This window comes from Anneissia japonica, unplaced genomic scaffold (genome assembly GCF_011630105.1).
Source record: "Anneissia japonica isolate Jap-2015-1 unplaced genomic scaffold, ASM1163010v1 scaffold232_len381862_cov165, whole genome shotgun sequence".
Taxonomy (NCBI): domain Eukaryota; kingdom Metazoa; phylum Echinodermata; class Crinoidea; order Comatulida; family Comatulidae; genus Anneissia; species Anneissia japonica.
This window is the reverse complement of record NW_022702252.1, coordinates 211,592-232,687: the sequence shown is the minus strand read 5'-3', so window position 1 is coordinate 232,687 and position 21,096 is coordinate 211,592. Positions and strand designations below refer to the sequence as shown.

Sequence of the window (21,096 nt, the reverse complement as noted above, 5' to 3'; positions counted from 1 at the left end):
TGGGGGGGGGAAGGGAAGAATGCTGGCAGGTTTGGTCTTTAATCATACAAAACCCTTTTAATGTTCTTGATCTGAATTTTTAATTTATTGCCTTGCATCCAGATTTGAACTCTAGTTCAAAAAAATATTTCACAAAATATTTACAGGCCTGGAGGCCTGTAAATATTTTGTCTCCTTTATTTCATATAATATATTTTTGTCTTTTATATGAATTTTATATATATTAATGATATAAATAAAAGATAGATGTATATCCGGGGGAAGAAAAGGGGTCATTAATTAGATGGAGAACTGTACAGTATTTCCATAGCAAAATCATAATCTCCAAAGCTATAAGGCTCGACACCTGATTGCTTTTGCATTATCTTATTAAAAGTTTTCTTCAGCTTGGCAAATAACATGGCATATATTATTTGATTTTGTGATTATGTTTGACTTTGTTATATTGTAATTTTGTTCATTTTCTGTAATTATCCTTTACCTAATAATTATTTAATTTGATTTATATTTAGTATTCATTTAAATTGTGAAGCAAAAATATACTTTAATTCTATTCATTTATCTTTCTGTAAAATTTTTAATTTGGATTTTAGTAAATTCTTAAAATCATATTAGGTGTACAGTAGTTCATTTCTATTGTTACTTGTTATTTCAGTGTATGTTTTGAAAATTCATATGGATTAGCTCTGACTGAATGGACCACCCTGACAAAATATATAATAGGCCTATATTTAAGTAAATTGTTTTAGTGTGGCTTACTCTAACAATTGTTATCTGACAGCAAAGTACACACTGTCAGATTTTGTAGGATGTCTAACCAGAAACATGATAGTTATAGGCTAGCTATGACCATCAACTGACTTTTTTTGTGATACATGATGAATACATTACATTATTATACAAAGACATCCTATTACACATGCTTATCTCCAGAGTATAAATCGAGAAAGAGGTTCTCCACGGATATAATGGAGGTTTCGATTGTGAATGTAGAATGGGAACGTAGAACCATGGAGGTATTACTGTGATAACTTGAAAAAGCTCTGCGCATACAACGCAGAATAAGGTCAGTTTACGAGATGCCTTTGCAGTCTAATGTATGCTCCGCCACCAGTTGCTCAGCTGGCATAGTTTATCAATAATTTGAACATGGCAAAATGGAGAGCATCTTTTTTCAATGCACACTGGCTACAGCTAATTGCTATGGCTGCACAATCATTTCCACCTTAAAGCAAAGAGTATAAATAGAACGAGAGAGCAAAATCCCATTCGTAAAAACGTCACGCCTGTGTAGGACGTCCACTAATGGTTGTATGTTCTTTTTATTACCCAGTGCAGCGCTGCGCAGCGCGGTAGAAGTAAGCCCGCTATAAACTCAGTAAGCAGAAAACAAAAGTACAGTATCTTGTGGAGAACAGATAAACAGACAAACCGACCGTGCGCGGTGGAGTACTGGGTAATAAAACACATACAAGCGTTAGTTGGCGTCCTACACTAGCTGCGTATGGGCGTATGGTTTTTTTACGCTCTCAATGAGCGTTGTTGGCTCTCTTGTTCTATTTATACTCTTTGCTTAAAGCTAATACATTTATCCTTCAAAAAATAGCAAACATTAATATTTTCTACAAAAGAGTTTTGAATTTAATGAAACTTTACATGAACCTTAAACGTAGGGTATATTTCAACTTGAATTTCCATAAATTGGATAAAACTTGTTAATTATAATTTTAACAGATATTAATCAAGGAATGATTGAGGATTACTGTATTATAAACTAAGTTATTTTAGTGTGAACACATGTGGACTATTTGAAAATTCAATCCAAATTCGGAATAATTTTTAGTTTTACAGTCCAGTCAATCTATAACAAAATTATAATGAACCTACTGTAGAACTAATTGCAATGGAAATTATTTGCGGAATCTGTTCCTGAAGTATACATGTAACATTCTAAAAGTCTGAAAAAATCAGGGAGGGGAACATTGTTAATTTTAAAGGTATTTAATGAGTTAACACCCAACGGCATATTGTGTCGCATTGCACAACTATTGTGTTGAAGCATATAAAAGCCTGTTGTTGCCAGGTTGTTGGTAATGAAAAATGGTTAATAATATGATAGACGGCCATGCGTGAATCAATGGCAGGGAACACATTGGTTTGTCGAGTCAAAGGGATCTGTTACCCAGTGATCTCAAAAATACCTCCATGGTAGAACAGATTCACTCAATCAGTGACTGTCGTCACATGCATTCCGCGTTCTACTTTAAATAAATTTTTATTTTTTACAACGGGTACGCAGATATGTCGCCTACGTACAATTGTAGGAATGTTTAATAAAGTATAGTCCTCATTTTGGTCTGAACATACATTCGGCCAACAACCAATCCAGATTTCAGGAGGGAACGTAATGCACAACGTTCACACGTGCACAGTTACATTAATGTGACATCATTACGTTCTACGTTGACGCAAATCAAAAGTTCCCTGTTATATCTTGTTTGTCTTGAACAAATCCCATCGACAATACCAAGCGAACTTCAGTTAAATTGTTCTATGGTTTTGATTTTGAACTTTGTTGTGCATAACATTTATTAATCTACATTAGTGATGATGCATTTGATAATGGGAACTTTCTCGGCCCTTAATCAAACCAAAATTGCTTGAATTGTCTTCTCTGCCAGCCTCATGAAATGATGTGTTCCAGTATGCCTTGTCTTACTAGATGTTCACACTGTGATCGTAATAAAAAATGCTGTAAATAACAACATAGATAAGGATTAGTTGACAATTTATATAATTATCACTATTAGTGTTAGTGATGTAACAGGCACATCCAGCAACATGGAACTTTCTTAACTCTTTTTTGCTTAATGCCATGTTTCAAAAATGCCTCCCATTGTTTGTATATTTCTTGTCTCTTATTGTTTACATGTGCTTAATTGTGAGCATAGTTACGTTCATTCTTATGAAAAGGGCTCATTCTAAGTTGAAACTACCTTCCGTGACATTACATTGATTGCTTTTGATATGCAAAGTTCATTTATCCCAACAACTTTTCTTTTGTTGATTACTAATCTTGTATTCTGAATCTTTCTTTTGCATTATATGAAAATTACAAAAAATAATGTAAATGTTTTTGTATAGTGCTTGTAATTAAACAGTATTGCTTTTAATGTTTAGTCATGCTATTTTTATCTTTGTTATTTTATTTTTTTGTTTTTATTATTTTTTTTTTACATTATCATTTTGCCCTATATAAAGGTATTGTATGAAGATTACCAATACATGTTAGTGACAAATGTTGAGTGTGTGTGGTAATAAACAAAATCAGTATTTGAATGGAGCCTATCAGTAACACTACAAAGCAAACTTCTCACCTGACAATTCTTATTTAAAACAATTATTGTTCCATCTTCCGTCTCAAATTCTCCATGGTCCACTAGGCATCGTACCTGTAGAAATTAATAAGATTAATACAAGTAAATGTAATTTTTTTCAAAATTTATATAACATAATATTTGATTAGTAATTATAACACCCTTTCAAATAACTTTAAAGCCGATCGCAAGTGTTTTCCAGATCTGGATAAATTGTTCAAAAGTGAAAAAACTACCTGGCATAGAGAATCTATTTGGCTATCTAGTTGAATAGTCCATGAAGGAGCATTTCTAAGATCTTATTTCCAGATTCAGTTTCATTCAAATTTAAATAATTTGTGTATAATGACAAGAGCAAATTGTAAGACATTGGACCTGTGTTCCTATACTTTTTGGAACAACATGTACTGATGTAACAACACTAGCATCAGGTGAATGCACTAGGTTGCTATGTGTATGTACACTACTTCATCACCATGTGTTCAGAAAATAGCTAAATTCTGTAATTTATATAATTACTGTATAGGTCCTTGATGGTTTATCAACTTACTTCAATATATAAACCTTTTGGAGGCTTTGTATTCTGTAATAAAAGAAAACAAATATTTTTAATTCCATTGGCTTGCTTAGACCATGGGAAAGAGTTTATGTTTACCATGTGTTTACACATGAATTATCCCATTATCAACTAAAAACCTGAGTGCATAAACTCCCCTAATATAAACCTAAACCTCAACTTAAGCCAGAACTCTCCTGGGTTAGACCCAAACCTCACACTGACTAATTGCATGATCAACACAAGGCCAGCACTCACCTCCAGTAGACTCAAACCTTACAGTAATTGCATGATCAACACAAGGCCTGAGCTCAACTTGAGTAGCTCCAAACCTCACTAATTGCATGATCAGTATTAAATCAAAATACAAAGTGGACCAGAGGGAGAACTTTCACAAAATGGAGGGTCTGGACCACCTCAGCTTCACCATGGGTGGGGTAAGAAATCTATTGATTATGGCACCTTTAGATGGCTGGTTTGTTTTTATTTCATGCTCAATAATCTAGTACAAAGAAAATCATTAAACAATGAAAGCAACATCAAAGGAATCAAAAACAAGGAAATAAAAGGACAAATTTACATACAAAAAGAAAACCAATCAACAAAGATAAGAGCAACATAAAAAAAAATATAAAGAAATCAGACAATTCACAAACAAATACAAAAGAAAGGTACAGTTTTAAACATCAAAAAGCAGGAAGAAAAATCACCACATCAACAGTGAGAAAATCAAATAAAACCATGGAAATGGCACTCTCAGACATAAATTTGACATAATTTTCTTTTTTTCTCCATTTTAACCCACACATTTAATCCGCCACTGATGATTAACATAAGACTTGCACTCACCTGAGTTAGATCCAAGCCATCTGAACCTAATGATCTCATGTACTTTGCTAATGACTTGTTATAGCGACCAAACCACTGAACCTATGATAACGTGACAGGACATGATTGATGAAAGCATAGACTGTGTTTACAATGTTAATAACAATGACAATAATAATAATAACAACAATAATAATAATAATTAATAATAATATCAGTAATAATAAAAATACTAATACTAAATATTAATAATAGAGGTTTCACAAGCAAACGAATATGTGTACGCATAGGTTTAGCTATCCGTAACGGTTTTTAGCCATGGTGTGCTTTTCACAATGACAGCAAAGTTTAAGCACATGGCCTTAGGCCTAGCCTAGGCCTATTCCGTTTTCTACTAGAAATCCAAAGTTTCCTTGCGCGTTTCTCACTTATGTGTAGTGAGCGAGATATGCGTGATGTCCACACAGGTAACGGATAGCAACCAGCGTATGATGTCATAAATGATGACGTATGCGTCACACTAACTGTATGTGTTCGCATGCGAAACCTCCCTAACATGTACATTTTTTATATGCACTCTACAGCTTCTCAAGTCTCAGTGCTTAATTCACTAATTATCATACAGAAAGAAATTTCTTGTCACTGTATTATCAACCTTTATTGGGTCAAAAAAAAAAGTTTAATAACAATGGTGATCGTACTGGCCAAATTAAACAGCGTCAATTGTATGAACCCCAGAATTAGGCCTACTACAGTATGAACGATTTTAAACCAAAAAAAAACTCCTTTTCTTTTGGTACTGTGTTAAACATCCAATAAGAATTTGTGATTGGTGTAATAATAGCCACTTTCTTTTTCCCCTTATGACATGTATTCAACAAAGTAGGCCTACAATTTGATATAAAATTGAATAGCTTTCATGATACTTAACAATTATTTTGATTATTCTAATATTTGATAACTTAGTAATATCAGGGCTCAACATAGTACTAGATCAACTTATATGTCTAGAGTCTGCAATTAACTTGCCTAGTGGGTAGTACTCTATATTTAAATTATGCATACCCTTAACTAACCATATTGAGTAATTTTATGTTATGTTAAATAATTGTTCTGGCTTTTGGCTTCAAGAAAATCATACTGAATTTGATTTAACCTACCTCATTTTCTGAGAGGTTATGCTTTACATCAGCAGGTAAAACACTCCCAAATTCCCATCGCATTTGTCTGATTACTTGCAAGCGGTTGTATCTACATATCAATAAAATAAAGTGATAATATTTATACATCACATATAGACTGTTGGGCAATAAGGCATGGGAGTGAAACCCCTCCTTTCTCAAAGAAGGCGTACAATGTGCTCACAGCCTATAACTATTCCTTAAGCTTGTTTTTCACTAGACGAATATATTCGTGCGAAAAGAACACGTTGGTTGATGCGCATTGGCATTCACATTTCTATCAAAGTTCTTCGCTTCAGCGAAATCAGTAGTTCGAAATGTTTCTACTTTTTACGAAGAAAAAGAAGGCACAACCAATCAGAGCTTCTTAAGGGGCCAGATTAAAAAACTCTGCAGGTAGACTAATAAGAACCAGTGGTTTAGAGAATAATAATAATAATACATGATTTATATAGTGCACATATCCACTTTAAAAAATACTCAAGGTGCTTGAGGTAAAGACAAAAACTTTGAGCAGAAAATAAATCCCAAAACCTAACCCAGAAAATAGCATAATGTAACAAAGACAGGAACGGCAGAAGACACCAGCATCACCGCTTTGTTTATTAGCAATAAACCAGTGACTGGAAGTGTTTCTATAATTTTTTCGCTGTAACGCAAAGACGCTATTCCTTAAGCTTGTTTTTCACTAGACGAATATATTCGTGCGAAAAGAACACGTTGGTTGATGCGCATTGGCATTCACATTTCTATCAAAGTTCTTCGCTTCAGCGAAATCAGTAGTTCAAAATGTTTCTACTTTTTACGAAGAAAAAGAAGGCACAACCAATCAGAGCTTCTTAGGGGCCAGATTAAAAAACTCTGCAGGTAGACTAATAAGAACCAGTGGTTTAGAGAATAATAATAATAATACATGATTTATATAGTGCACATATCCACTTTAAAAAATACTCAAGGTGCTTGAGGTAAAGACAAAAACTTTGAGCAGAAAATAAATCCCAAAACCTAACCCAGAAAATAGCATAATGTAACAAAGACAGGAACGGCAGAAGACACCAGCATCACCGCTTTGTTTATTAGCAATAAACCAGTGACTGGAAGTGTTTCTATAATTTTTTTGCTGTAACGCAAAGACGTGGACCCAACGGATCGTCTTTTTAATGAGGATCCGTTCAGATTGCCACTGACAATCAGCAGACGGCGTTGCATCATCTATCGCTCGCCGAAGCAAATGTGGATTCGTTGTACAACGGTTTTACAATGCAGTGAGTGTCTGGCTTTAAATGATGGTTTTTTTTAATAAGATGAAAATTGATCAAATCATAAAAAATGCCCGCAAGTTGATTGAAAATGATGTAAATAAGGTTGAAGATGTCTATGAGAGAGAGGCCATTACTCATTTAAAGAAAATTCTAGAAGACAACTTCCATCCGCTACATAAGGAACTCTTTATCTGTAGATCTGGCCGACTACTTCCTATGAAATGTAAAACAAATAGATGCAGAAAATCATTTGTGCATAATTCCATCCACTTACACAACTCAAAATTTAAAAGATAATCCATATTTATTTGCTTGAACGACCTGTGTATATGTAAAATGGTTTTGTGATAACGTATTTTTTTATTTTTTTTATTTCGCCTTATGTATGTTTTTATCTAGTAGTTAAGATTTCAAGTGTCAACAGGAAAAATTTCATGTATACTTCATTGTAAACGTGACAATAAAGAAAATCTTATCTTATCTTATCTTTATGGGTAAGCATTTTTTAAATACACTAATTTCTATGTTCAAGTTGATAATTTTTATGTTACTTCAAAATGGGCAAGTAAATTTCACAAAATGAATTGTATGATTTTTTTTGTTTTTTGCAATGGACAGTACATCTTTAAATACATTGTCATTTTGTAATGGTATGCAACATAATCAAATATGCAGGTTCATTGAAATACAGCAGGGGTGGGAATAATTATCGGTCGGAGGGCCAAAGTGAATTTTTGATTTAACACCGAGGGCTGCAGCCAAACTGTCATGTTTCCAACATGCTTCCAAAAATCTGCATGCACTGTTTTTATACAACTTTATTCTCAGTTTTAATATTACTTTTTAACAGATGAACGGTGTCAGGCCGTAAAAAAAAAGATTTTTTCTAGCCAATGATGTTTGTTTGGCTGAACATAGGGATTTTAATTCATTTTCTCAGGCCTCAAAAAAATCACTGTTGGGCTGCATGCGGCCTGCAGGCCGCACTTTGCCCACCTGTGAAATACAGTAACTGATTTTAGGTAATGATATTCTTACAAATAAGCTAGCAGTAATCGCTTGTTCCTGTGGAGGCAATCATGTCGAAACTGGACACCAGCAAGCATCCTGGTTTCACCTGCTGTACTGGATGACCTAAAATATATAAATGAAATGATATAGTTATATTATACAGTTAACAATGTAACAAAAAAGGTATGAAAACTATTATTTTATTAATAAATAAAAATAAAATATGTAACATTAATGTAACAAAGGTATTATAACTTTTTATTTTACTGTAAGTCTTTAAAGAAACAATAGAATTTTCACACAAGACCTTGTCTTTTATTTATATAAATTCTTTTTGAGTTGCAGCTGTTAAAAAAAGATTTATTTTCCCTCAGTAAAACAATTCACACACATAACTTAAAATGTACACAGTATTAAAAAGATAGATCAGTAGCAGACCAAAAGTTTTTTTTTTTTTTTTAATGTTCTCGCTAAGGTATGCAGTAAAAACAGTTATTCCCATGGCAGTCCACCAACTGATTTAAAATTTGAAACATATAAAAATAGTGTAACAAACAACACCCATAAAAATCTTTAAAAAAAAGATGTGATGGAGAAAATGAACCAACATGGTCTCAGCTCATTTAGCAACATTCTAATGGGAACAAAACATATAGTGAATATTATACACTCATTCCATCAGGACCATGACAGGGCAAAGCCTATCAGAAGCATCACACCTTGCTTAAGACCGAAGTCCTTGGCGTGGCCTCATTGCGATCACAGCAGCAGCAGCTTCCTGATCAAGGAAGGATATTAATTATATTATCATATTACAGTTCATATTGTTAAAAAAAGATATATGAAAAGAATTTTTTCCCTTTATCTAAGCTTTAGAATGATAAGACAAAAAATCATAAAACTCGTACACATCAACTTGGTTTTGATGAAAGAGCGCCCGCATCTCTTCCAACACCTGCCGCACACCATCATCCTGTTGAGAGAAACGATTGACACAAATTATCCAATATTTAATGTACACCCAACTAAATGATCGAATAGTTTTATCTGATTTTGTATTGTATCGATAGACCTAATCTATTTTCAAACAAGAAAATAAAATCAAGTTTATTAGTTTAAAAATATATTAGGTACACCCACTAGTGTGATAATATCTGTTCATGTTTATAGGTACTAGAGAAAAGTGGGCCAGATCGTTCACAAAACATGGGCACAAGATCAACCTGGCATGGGTCTAATCGTCTTACACAGCTCATATGGTAGGACTAGCCAGCAGAGTAGAGAGGTTGGTCGCTAATGCACTTTCACCCCTAACTTATAATTCTTTATTTTTTTACCTCAATGTTTTTCTCATAATCACAACAAATCATTATAAAACATGTTTACAGTACATGCTTCAACCACTCACAAATGTAGCTTTTTCAACAAAAAAAATACCTTTATATAACATATACAGCATTTCTGTGCTGCTGCTATTTTGCAATCATTAATAAATTGCCAGAATGTTTTTTTTTTTTTAATTCTTAAATTTTAAAACTATTGAATGGCAATGTTAAACTTTGAATCAGAATTTTCCCATGAAACATCCGACAACAAAATGCGGCATCATACAGTACCATCTTTCAGAGCGTCCTGTTTAACATTCAGGGTCTTGTAATTGAGGTTCCAGTGTCATTTTCGACAGAACGATTTCTCCCGGACTTTTGCCACCCACCCCTTTACATCTTCTCATATTTAATTTCAATTATACATTTTATTTTATAATACATGTACATATTAATTTTTTCATTTTACTTATTGTCATCCACGTATCATAGACATTAATATTCCAACATGGTTAGTGGAGCTTAAGCATTGCCCATAATATCTCCTTTTATGGATAACTAATAACTTACGGTAGGTAGCCTAATTATAATGATTATTACAAGAAAATCTTACTGACATCGTGTATTCGTCTTCTGTTTACTCACAACATTCTACTTCAACAATAATATTAAACAACAATAACGACAATAAATTAATAATATTTACTTTAAAAGTACTAATTAGTCATAATAACGATAATAAAGGTGATAACAACAATATTAATAGTAATTTTTATTTTAAAAATACTAATAGTAATAATACCAATTGGTAATAATAATAATTAAATATCTAGTTTAATAATACTAATTAGTGATAATAACGATATTGAAGGTGATAATAGCAATAATAACAATAATAAATTAAAGATAATGTTTTTTTTTATAATAATAATAATAATACTAATTAGTAATAATAATGATGATACTTATAATACTAGGCCTATTTAGTAATAGGGTAATAATATCGATAATAAAGGTGACAACCACAACAACAATAATAATAATATGAGAAAAATACCAATAAAACACCAATAACAATAATTTTTAAATTACTATTATTAAAATAATAATACTAAGACTAATATAATAATAATAATAATAATAATAATGTGAATAATAATAACAATATGAATAAATTGAAAATTATCTATTATTTATATGGTAACAATAATACTAATATCAGCAAAAATTTAAACAATACAGATGTTAAGACTAATAATTAATATTAAAACTAATGGTAATAAAAACAACAATAATAACAACAATGAAAACAATAAAACAGCAATAATAATAACAATACTTTATAGTAATACTTAAAGAATTAGTATTTTATACTTCATGAATTACTCCTTCAAAGTGTAGTACCAGTAAATAGGCTGCAGTTGACTTGTGGCCGAGTTGACTTGTGGCCGAGTTGACTTGTGGCCTAGTTGACTTGTGGCCGAGTTGACTTGTGGCCGAGTTGAATTGTGGCCGAGTTGACTGTAGCCGAACTTTTTGTGGCAGAGATGACTTGTAGCCGAGATGATTTGTGGCCAAGTTTGACTTGTGGCCGAGTTGACTTGTGGTCCGAGTTGGATCAGATTCTCACAACGGTATTATTAAGTTGAAAAAGGTACTTTGTGAGTGGTAAAATCATGTACATGTAAACATGTTTTATAATGATATGTTATGACTATGAGAAAAACACTGAGGTAAAAAAATTAAGAATTAAAAGTTAGGTGTGAAAGCACATAGTGGCGAGAGGTACTACTTATGATTTACTGTACAGACGATCAGTCACAGGACGATCTGGCCCAATTTGAAAGTGGGCCCGATCATCCTGAAAATGGGCCCGATAGTCTGGAAATGGGCCCAGTCGTCCTTGATTCACTGATTCTGTCTAACAAATGTAAAGTACCACTGGAGCTCCACATGGATGCTCTTTTTCCATTACTGTTTCCATTATATCTAATTATTATATACCTGTTAATAATGAAAGTTTTTTTATATCGATGTTCCTGTTTTTTTTGTGTAGATATAATTACCTTAGTAGTTGTTTAAACTGATGACATATTAAACTGGGCTGTAACAAAGATAAGTTGAGCTCCAAATGTGAAAAAAAGAAAAGTACTTCCTTATTAGAATTAGGAAAATTTAATGTTGAGCGTAATGTTTTATCTGTTTAATGTATCTGTTACACAATCGGATTCAATACTCAGCAGTGTGATTTGGTTCAATAATAAGGGGGTAAAAATGCTGGTAATCAAACAAGCTAGTAAGATCATAGGTACTGGCGTGAAACAACCATGTAGCCAAGGACCCCAATGATACACAACTACCCAAATGATACGGAACTACCTGAATAAACACCCAAACGACAGGAAATTACCAAAATGTGTATACAGTAATTAACATTGAAACCTTTTTAATTTTTAACATTAACAAGTATTTATTTGTCAGAATTGTTTGTAATGGTTTTATAACTTATTTAATCACTTAATAATATTATATACAGTACATTTTCGTATATAGGCCTATGTATTTATATGATTTATTCTATTAATAGATGCTAATGTTTTTGTTTATTAATGTCATACGCGTTACTATATCATTCATTCATTTCATCCGTTTCTGACGTCATCTGAATATTTTCGGATATAAATTATCCATTTATAATATTAATGTCGATTTTGGGCTTAAATTCTGTTACATGTGAAACTTTTCGTATTTTTAAAATTTTTAACAGTATTTATTTGTCCAAATAAAGCCATGAACGTCCTCAATACGGTTGTTACATCGTTGTTTACATCCTCTCGCCATCGCATAGGACGACGATCAGGTTGGAAATTCATTTGATAATTAGATAACCTGTGCAGAAAATGGAATATCCCGTTAGAGGTCCTTACTACTGTAGAAGATATTGGACCTGAGCTACTTACACGGGGTCCATGGATCGCACTTGATCCCTAATACTTAGGCCTAGGCCCCTAGCCTACCCTAGCTAGGTTGGCAATAGGCCTAGCTAGGCCTAGTCAGGGACCGGGTCTATCTATGCTAGGCCTGGCCTAGCTAGCATTTTAGTAGAGTACCACTCCCACCCAGTGAATCCGAGTCATAAATTAGCAATAGTCTTGCACCTACTATAATATTATATACCGTGTATTAAATTACATGGAACCACTTACGTTAAAAGTTAGAAGAGAACCGTCAAGAGATCGCTGAAGGTCTCTAATCAATTCAAGTGCTAATTCGCCATACATGTTTAGACTTTTCGCGCTCTCCAAACCATAACAGATAGGCCAACAAGAGCCTTTCCCTTAATTATATAGGTGGCAGTATAACTGATATCGTAATCTGATGACATTTGAGTTTCCCACTAACATCCTTGTTTTTTTAACTCCGACAATCAGCGGATGGTGTCGCGTCGTCAAGTGTATGCATTCAAAATGCATTATGACAAATGTAGATAAGTTATAATATGTGAAATTTAGCATCAATCATTTGAACGGGTGCTACGAAGTAAAACTTATTAAATTAAATTATTGTGCTCAATAGATATTCAATGTAGGCCGCTATGTAAAATATTCGTGAGCATAAATGGACATTTCAAAGTTCAAAAAGATCATACCCAAACCATTAATGTTTAATAATTTAAATCAGGAAACAAAAATAATTTGCCCAATACCGGTAGTGTGTTAGAAATGCTTCAGATTTTACTCAGAAATTGGCAACAACAGAATATTGGACTACTGCGTGTTGTGGTTTATTTGTAAAATAAAGGAACTAATAAATTGTTCTTAAGTACAGTGCCAGACAAATATTTTGTTTATTCGCACTTTTGTTGTAAATAAATAGTTGAATGATGTCATGTTTTACTGAGAATCTGAATTGAAAAAGGTATCATAATGGGATATAGGTCATATTTATCCATGAGATGGATTCTTATTTCTGAATAAAATAAAGAAAAATAAGTGTGTTGAAATTATTTTTATTGTTGCTATACATTTTTTAAAATTTTATTTCTATAGAATAGTTGTAAAAATAGTATACGGTATTAAACATGAAGAACATGATGGGCGCAGATCATGGGACGCGTCCCCCCACATATTTTAATTTAAGGGGGGGGGGGGCAGGTTGGTCCCCTCACTTTTCGTCCGCAATGTCATTTCATAAGTCAAGATGTTGCCTGAAAAAATGGTTAAATACACGACTTGAGTGCGCGTGGCCTTTTTATAATTTGAGAAGTATGAGAAAAAGCGTGTAAAACTAAAGATAAGATTAGTTTTCGGCACATGAAGTGGAGTAAAGTAAATACATCAAAGACAATTTTATTTTTTATGGTACATCACAGCGATTAAATAGATAGATGATGATGAATCTTACTACAGTAGGCCTATATAAGTGTGTCGTTTCCGGCAATCTAAAGGTACTACAGTATTTCCCCAAATTTTCCCACCTCAGTCCCAACTATGGCGGGGTTCAGATCGGTGTGGACTTACGGCTTTGAAGTAGGTGAAGTCAATAGATCAAAGACAATGTTTTTAAGTTTTATTTTTTATTAATATATTAATTATATAGGCCTATCTATGGTTGCCGAACACTACTGGTAAAGATCATGAGAATTTTTATGGCGCTTCATTTTGAATAATTATTATAATCGTGATGTGATGATGATGAATTTTACTATATAATAGTGTCATTTTCAGCTGTCTTGAGGTACTATGTTCTCTCCTCATGAGCCCCAACCATGGTGGGGCTAAGGTGGATGTGGGCTCACGGCTTTGAAATAGGTAAAGTAAATACATCAAAGATTTTAAGTGGTACATTTTCTATGGTACATCACACCATGGAGGAAAGAAACAGATAATTAAATCTCTATGCTTGCCGGAAATCCTTGATAAATAACCATGAGAAATTTGTTGGCGTTTCATTTTGACTACCAGTATAATATAATGGTGATGTGATGATGAAAATTAACGATTCTGAACAATAAATAACCCAGCTAACAATTTTACGTTTAAAAAAAACACGTTATAATGACGTTGCAGTTTGGTATTACTTTCAAGAGGCAGCATTATTAATCGGATCTTCTATAATAATAATAATAATAATAATAATAATAATAATAATAATAATAATAATAATAATAATAATAATAATAATAATAATAATAATAATAATAATAATAATAAATAATATTAAATATAATCCCACCCAATATCCTTATCACAATATATTTAAAAAAAAACCTATATCACTCTACTCAAGTACAAGGATAGAATTGTACAAGCTCACTGTATCATTTGAACCCAATATTCTTAAAGCTATGGACTAAAATTTTCCAAATGTGGAACTTATCGGAGATATCCAAAAAAAAGGGGATACCAATGTAAATTATTTGTTCTGAAGTTGGAAACAGGGGGTTATAACAAATTAGCCTTAAATTAATGTTTAAACTTAATTCATCCCAATTTAAGAATTTGAAGAATACTATATGCAATACGACTTTGGCATAATATGTTATAGAATATGGAATGCTATGGTTAATCGAACGTGAGCTAATTGTAAATTGTTGGCGGTAATCATGTCAGTGGAACAACACGGCATGTTTTTTATATTTCTATTGTTGTATTTGAATGTTGCTTAATTAAACTTGCACCTGGATTGACTGTTACATTTCTTTTGTGCAATTTTATGATTTGTAAATAAAGAAGGATGAACACATAAATCATGTGGAAACGTATGTACCCTACACTGGGCCTAGTATATACTGAATCGCAAAAACATTCATTCAATAAAGCGGTAATAGTAGGCCTACATAATAATAATAATAATAATTTTGGCTTATATAGCGCATTATGCTAAAGCCTCAATGCGCTTAACAGTAAAAATAAAATTCGGGGAAAAAAATTAAGAAAAATACAAGCTAAAAAGGTGAGTTTTTAAAGCTGCCTTAAAATCATCAATTGAAGTTGCCTGTCGGATTGTCATAGGCAGAGCATTCCAAAAAAAGACAGAAGCCCAAGAAAAAGAATGACTACCATAATGCTTTGTCGACGGGCGAGTGGAATGAGCAAGTAGAGATTCTGAACTAGATCTCAGAGACCTCTTAGGAATGTAAGGATGAATGAGTTGTGAAATAAACATTGGCGAGGAATGATGAAGTGCTTTGAAAACAAATAATAAAATCTTGTAAGTAATTCTCTGTGTTACAGGAAGCCAATGAAGGTGCCCACAGGGGTGATATGATCCCTAATTGGGCTTAAAGTGACCAAACGGGCAGCTGCATTCTGAACTCGCTGAAGTTTTGAAATATCCTTAGCTGGCTGTAATATAGGTCTATTAGAAGATTTATTCAAGCATCTTTAACCTTCCCAATTATAATGTAGGCATTGATTGAATGATAGAAGATTCAACTTGTATTTGTCTATATATAAAATATACAGTTGTTTTGCTTAAATAAAATGACATTCGATTATGACAAACGACACTATGCAGTAAGGCCTACTGCAGATAAAACAGTAAAATGGAGAAAAAAAACAAACCCCATTAAAATGGAAGTGTTGAATGAACAAATTCTCTGTAGTTTAAATAAGACAAATTTAAAGGCCATATCTTCTGGTGAATAGCTCCCCCACTCCACTCCCCAACCCTCCCCCTGGCACTCGATCCCGCAGGTATATACATTTACTTCCCCACATACAATCACCATTGGTGCCCTGGCAATAGGCCACCACAGGCTGTAATTTCTTTCTTTTCCATCCCATTCCACGGAAGGGGTGTGGAAGGCCTGTGGTAGACCCAAAATCTGTCTCTTATACACATCTGCTTCTTAGGTTTACAACCAGGGACCTAAAAGCCAGGATAGTGTTTTCACTGCACAACGCTCCCTGATTCAAGTGACCAATCAGCGTCGCCAACGTATTCGGCGATAGCGTGTAGATGGAAACCAGACTTAATGTATTTTGGATACAAAGAATTCTGGGATGATTTCGAAAGTGGATCAGTTGAATTTAAACACCACATTTTACTTGACGACCTTTATTCAAAATTTCCTTATGATAGAATCGGAGGGATTGTTGATCATCATTGTAAACAGTACTTAACTGCTATATGGAAATACAGAATTACAATTACATTAAATTATATACCGCCCATTAATTAAATACGTAACAACCTTTATTATTATTTTATTATAGTTATCTTTGATTCTGTGCTGAGTTATCACTTTATATACTATTATTGTTATTTTTTCTTTTTTCACATTTTTTATTGTTTTTGTTTACTTTATTTGATTTTATATTAACAGAGAAAGTAATTTTAAAGGCCATAACAATTTAATAAAAAAAGAATTTGCAAAAATAGTAATATGATAATAATGACGATAATATTAATAATAATAATAATAATAATAATAATAAAAATATTTTAAATTAGTAACATTAGTTACTAAAATAAAATTAATAATGTTGATGGTAATAAATGATAAGACCATGTTAAGAATCATAAAAACAATTATAACATAATATTAATAATGTAATAATGAAATAAAAATAAAAACAAAATAACTATACAGTAATGATAGTAATAATAATAATAATAATAATAATAATAATAATAATAATACTAACAATAATAACAATAATAATATTAATATAATTAATAATAGCATTGAAAGTGAGAAGGTCTTAGCTAACTGTTGTACAGTATTTCCAAATACTGTACCAGTAAAATACTGTAATAAACTACTTTTTTATACTCCTCTGTTTAGAACTTTTATATTTTGTTTTGTTCGTTGTTTTTCTTTGTTTTGCTTTCTTTTTATAATTTTCTTGATTTGGTATGTTTCCTTTATGAACGCACCATCATTCTGATGTGTGCCGCTGATCTAAAAGCGTATGTTCAATAAAGTTCAGTTCAGTTCAGTTCAGACTTTATTGGATTGGTATACAATCATGACCTACCTTAATGCAAGATTAATTAAATCTAATTTGTTACAGCTGTACAATTCCAAGCGATTCTATGGGCAGCGCCCTCAAAACTTCTGTTTCATTGTAGTTTTGAATCTCATTTCCCACATCTATTGGTTTCGCATTTCGCTTCTTTCACCCATTTCACTTCTTTCACCCATTTCACCCCTTTCACCCATTTCACCCGATCAAGTAATTGATTTTACACTTGATACGTGCATTGCACCACATTCCATGACACCTGGCGAAGAAACATATTCATTATGCCTGGCCTAATGTTTGTTAATGTTAAATGCGTGTTTTGTTGCCATTGTGAATGTGCAGGCCTATTAGGGGTGTCTAGAAAACTAAGACCTAAGATATCTTAGTTTTCTAGATCTAGAAAACTAAGATATCTTACTTTTCTAGATCTAGAAAATTAAGATTTTTAATGATGGGTTGTACCATTATATCATGAGGTATTTTGATTTTAAAGCAGTAAAATAAGGTTATACCATTATCTCTAAGTGGGGTTCACTTTTTACTAAGGAATTTAAAAGTAATCTAGTCCTTGATTTTGCTGTACAGACCATTTGGCATAATTTTATTTGAATTAATGGAAATTCTACAGGTTGGATTAATTCATTAGATTGTTTTCTATGGATTGTTAAACATTCTAGATAGTCATTAAGTCATATGTTGGCCTTGATTAGGCCCCATAAAAAAATTATTAGTTTATCACCCTATCAAAGAATAAAATCTGATGAGGGAGGAAGGTTTTTTTTTTTTTTTTTTTTTTTTTTTTTTTTTTTGCTAACCCCGCCCCCATTTTACCGATGATCACAAGTAAATCAATGGTTCGAGACACATATATAAGTATATATAAGTCATAAGAATGGAATCAAGTTTATATTTTAAAAATATGTTTTTGTTGTACCAGTAAACATAATTCCAAGAAAAATCCTGAGCTTTTCAAGTGAAAAAAGATGGAAAAAAGACAATTTGAAATGAAAATATATGTTGATTGAAAAAAAAAAAAAAATCAGATTTTCCCCAAAAGTGATGAGGGAGCGGGTGATAAACTAATAATTTTTTATGGGGCCTTACGTACCCTTCTAAAGTCTACCTTTTTATAGTGAATTTTGGCATGGGTGAATTTTATCACTGATTAGTCATTCTGTTCCTGTGAGTATTGATTATAGTAGAATCTGACTGAAGTCAGTGCTAAACCTAGGCCTGTGGTAGACCCAAAATAGGTTAACAAACGGGACTTGCAAATGAGACATACTGTTCAGTCCTCAGTCTCTGGGTTAGTCAAGGCGAGTCGGTCATAGGCCTACTAGTTACCGTCAACAAGCATGACCCATGCGAGTTGATAGTGCTTCAATCAACACAACTGTATAAATATCGGCGCTGGTTCAACGGCACGCTTTCCCCCATTGTTCTGAGGGTGTCTATAAAACGAAGACCGAAGAACCAAAAACAAAGATCCCTATTGTTTCTCTTTTATTTTGATGATAGTACGCAACTGTTTTATGATAATTTGAAATACTTAAATAAGATAATTGAGAAATAATTGGAGGTCTTCGTTAAGCGAAGACCCTTTAAAATTTCACAAACAGACGCCCAAAAAAATTTGTAATTTTGATTTTGAGACCACCTGGCGTATTATCATCAAAATAATGGAGAAAAAAGATAGGGGTCTTTATTGGGTCTTGGGTCTTCGTTTTATAGACACCGTTCTGGTGGTGTAACAAGTCATATACTCGGATAAGGACTAAAAACCGTAGGCCCAGGTAACACAATTTGGCTTGTGTGCACTGAAAAGAACCTAGTACATTTTTCTTCGAGACGAGTAGGGGGTTACCCCGATGTTCACTGGTTAGACAAAAAGACCCTTGGGGAGACGAAAGTTAGTGTATGAGCTGGTCCACACCTCATTCAAGCAGTTTGAGACTCATAAGGCACCATAAAAAATTATTAGTTTATCGCCCTATCAAAGAATAAAAGCTGATGAGGGAGGGAGGTTTTTTTCCCCCAACCTCGCCCCCATTTTACCGATGTTGACAAGTAAATCAATGGTTAGGGACACATACATAAAAAGTCATTACATACCGTATGAAATCAAATTATAATTTTAAAATATGTTTTTGTTGCACCAATAAACATATTTGCAAGAAATGCTGAGCTTATCAAGTGAAAAAAGATGAAAAAACGACTGTTTGAAATAAAAATATATTTTGATTTAAAAAAAAAAAAATCAGAATTTCCCCAAAGTGATGATTGAGTGGGTGATAAACTAAGACATTTTATAAGAACACTAAGGCTGAAATTGCTTAAAAATTAAGAACAAAATAAGAAAAAATAACAATAATAACAATAATAACAATAATAATATTAATATCATTAATAATAGCATTGAAAGTGAGAAGGTCTTAGCTAACTGTTGTACAGTATTTCCAAATACTGTACCAGTAAAATACTGCATTAAACTACTTTTTTATACTCCTCTTTTCAGAACTTTTATATTTTGTTTTGCTCATTGTTTTTCTTTCTTTTTATAATTTTCTTGATTTGGTATGTTTCCTTTGTGAACGCACCATCATTCTGATGTGTGCCGCTGATCTAAAAGCGTATGTTCAATAAAGTTCAGTTCAGTTCAGTTCAGACTTTATTGGATTGGTATACAATCATGACCTACCTTAATGCAAGATTAATTAAATCTAATTTGTTACAGCTGTAACAAATTAAGAACATTGCTTAAAAATTAAGAACAAAATAAGAAAAAATTGAAGCTGAGGTAAAATTTCAAATGAGGTTATATTTTTAAAAACCAAAATATTATATCTGTACATTATGTGAGTAGGTGTGACTGTAATACCCTCTATAATACAGTACAGTACGTGTACCTATCTGACATTTGGGGGCAATTTTTTGTGGGGTGCTTTCACCTACATTCCAGTACAGTGTACACTGCCATACAATTAAATCATTTTTTTTTTGTTTAAAAGGTGTGTAAACCAAGAAAAAAATAAGAACATTTTGAGCCTGAAATCTGCCAAAAAATAAGAACACCGAGCCTTGGCAAAATTTTACTGGTTCTTATAAAAAAAAAAATGTATATTTTAATTCAGCTGGGTCACAAGAATGTAATGAGTACCATACCAATTGGAGTGACAAAGCAAGGAAATTATAAATTTATTATTCATATGGTTATTTAATGAAAATTTATAGTACTCTTTTTTGGATGCCTATTTCTAATTCCTTAGTTTGTTAGGTTCAATTTACTCATTATTTTTTAGTCTCACCCTACCTCCTCTACTCATCCGTATGTTTATCTATTTTTATTTGTTCACCTCACTTTAAATATTTAACCTTATGTTTCCAAGACCAGCTCCAAATATTTTATCCAAAGAAAATATTTTATTAAGGCTACAAGATAAATACAGGACAATGACCAGGTCAGTCCTTCAGGATAGTCACCCTGTAGATAATGTTTAAGTGCATGGTGCAATAAAAAGTCAAAATACTAAAAACTGTGGGTAAGGATTTCTGGATCTCAAATGAGATACAAAATTGTTAAGAA

General features: G+C 32.5%; 1 protein-coding gene across 1 annotated transcript; it reads right to left on the bottom strand.

The window, feature by feature from the left end:
- Positions 1 to 1,618: 1,618 nt before the first annotated feature.
- Positions 1,619 to 12,878, bottom strand: LOC117103827 (DNA replication complex GINS protein PSF1-like). Its single transcript, XM_033244455.1, has 8 exons — positions 12,747 to 12,878; positions 9,124 to 9,188; positions 8,243 to 8,338; positions 5,922 to 6,012; positions 4,783 to 4,863; positions 3,928 to 3,960; positions 3,378 to 3,452; positions 1,619 to 2,752 (listed from the first exon to the last, which is right to left on the bottom strand). Exons 1-8 carry the CDS (start codon positions 12,819 to 12,821, stop codon positions 2,684 to 2,686), a joined length of 585 nt encoding a protein of 194 aa, XP_033100346.1. The 5' UTR covers positions 12,822 to 12,878; the 3' UTR covers positions 1,619 to 2,683.
- Positions 12,879 to 21,096: the final 8,218 nt, after the last annotated feature.

Bases quoted from the DNA above. Each gene is read 5' to 3' on its own strand.
- LOC117103827 (XM_033244455.1), bottom strand. From the start codon at position 12,821: ATGTATGGCGAATTAGCACTTGAATTGATTAGAGACCTTCAGCGATCT. The intron at 9,189-12,746 runs GTAAGTGGTTCC...TTCTCTCAACAG, and splicing joins GTTCTCTTCTAACTTTTAAC to GATGATGGTGTGCGGCAGGT. The intron at 8,339-9,123 runs GTACGAGTTTTA...TATATATTTTAG, and splicing joins CATCAAAACCAAGTTGATGT to GTCATCCAGTACAGCAGGTG.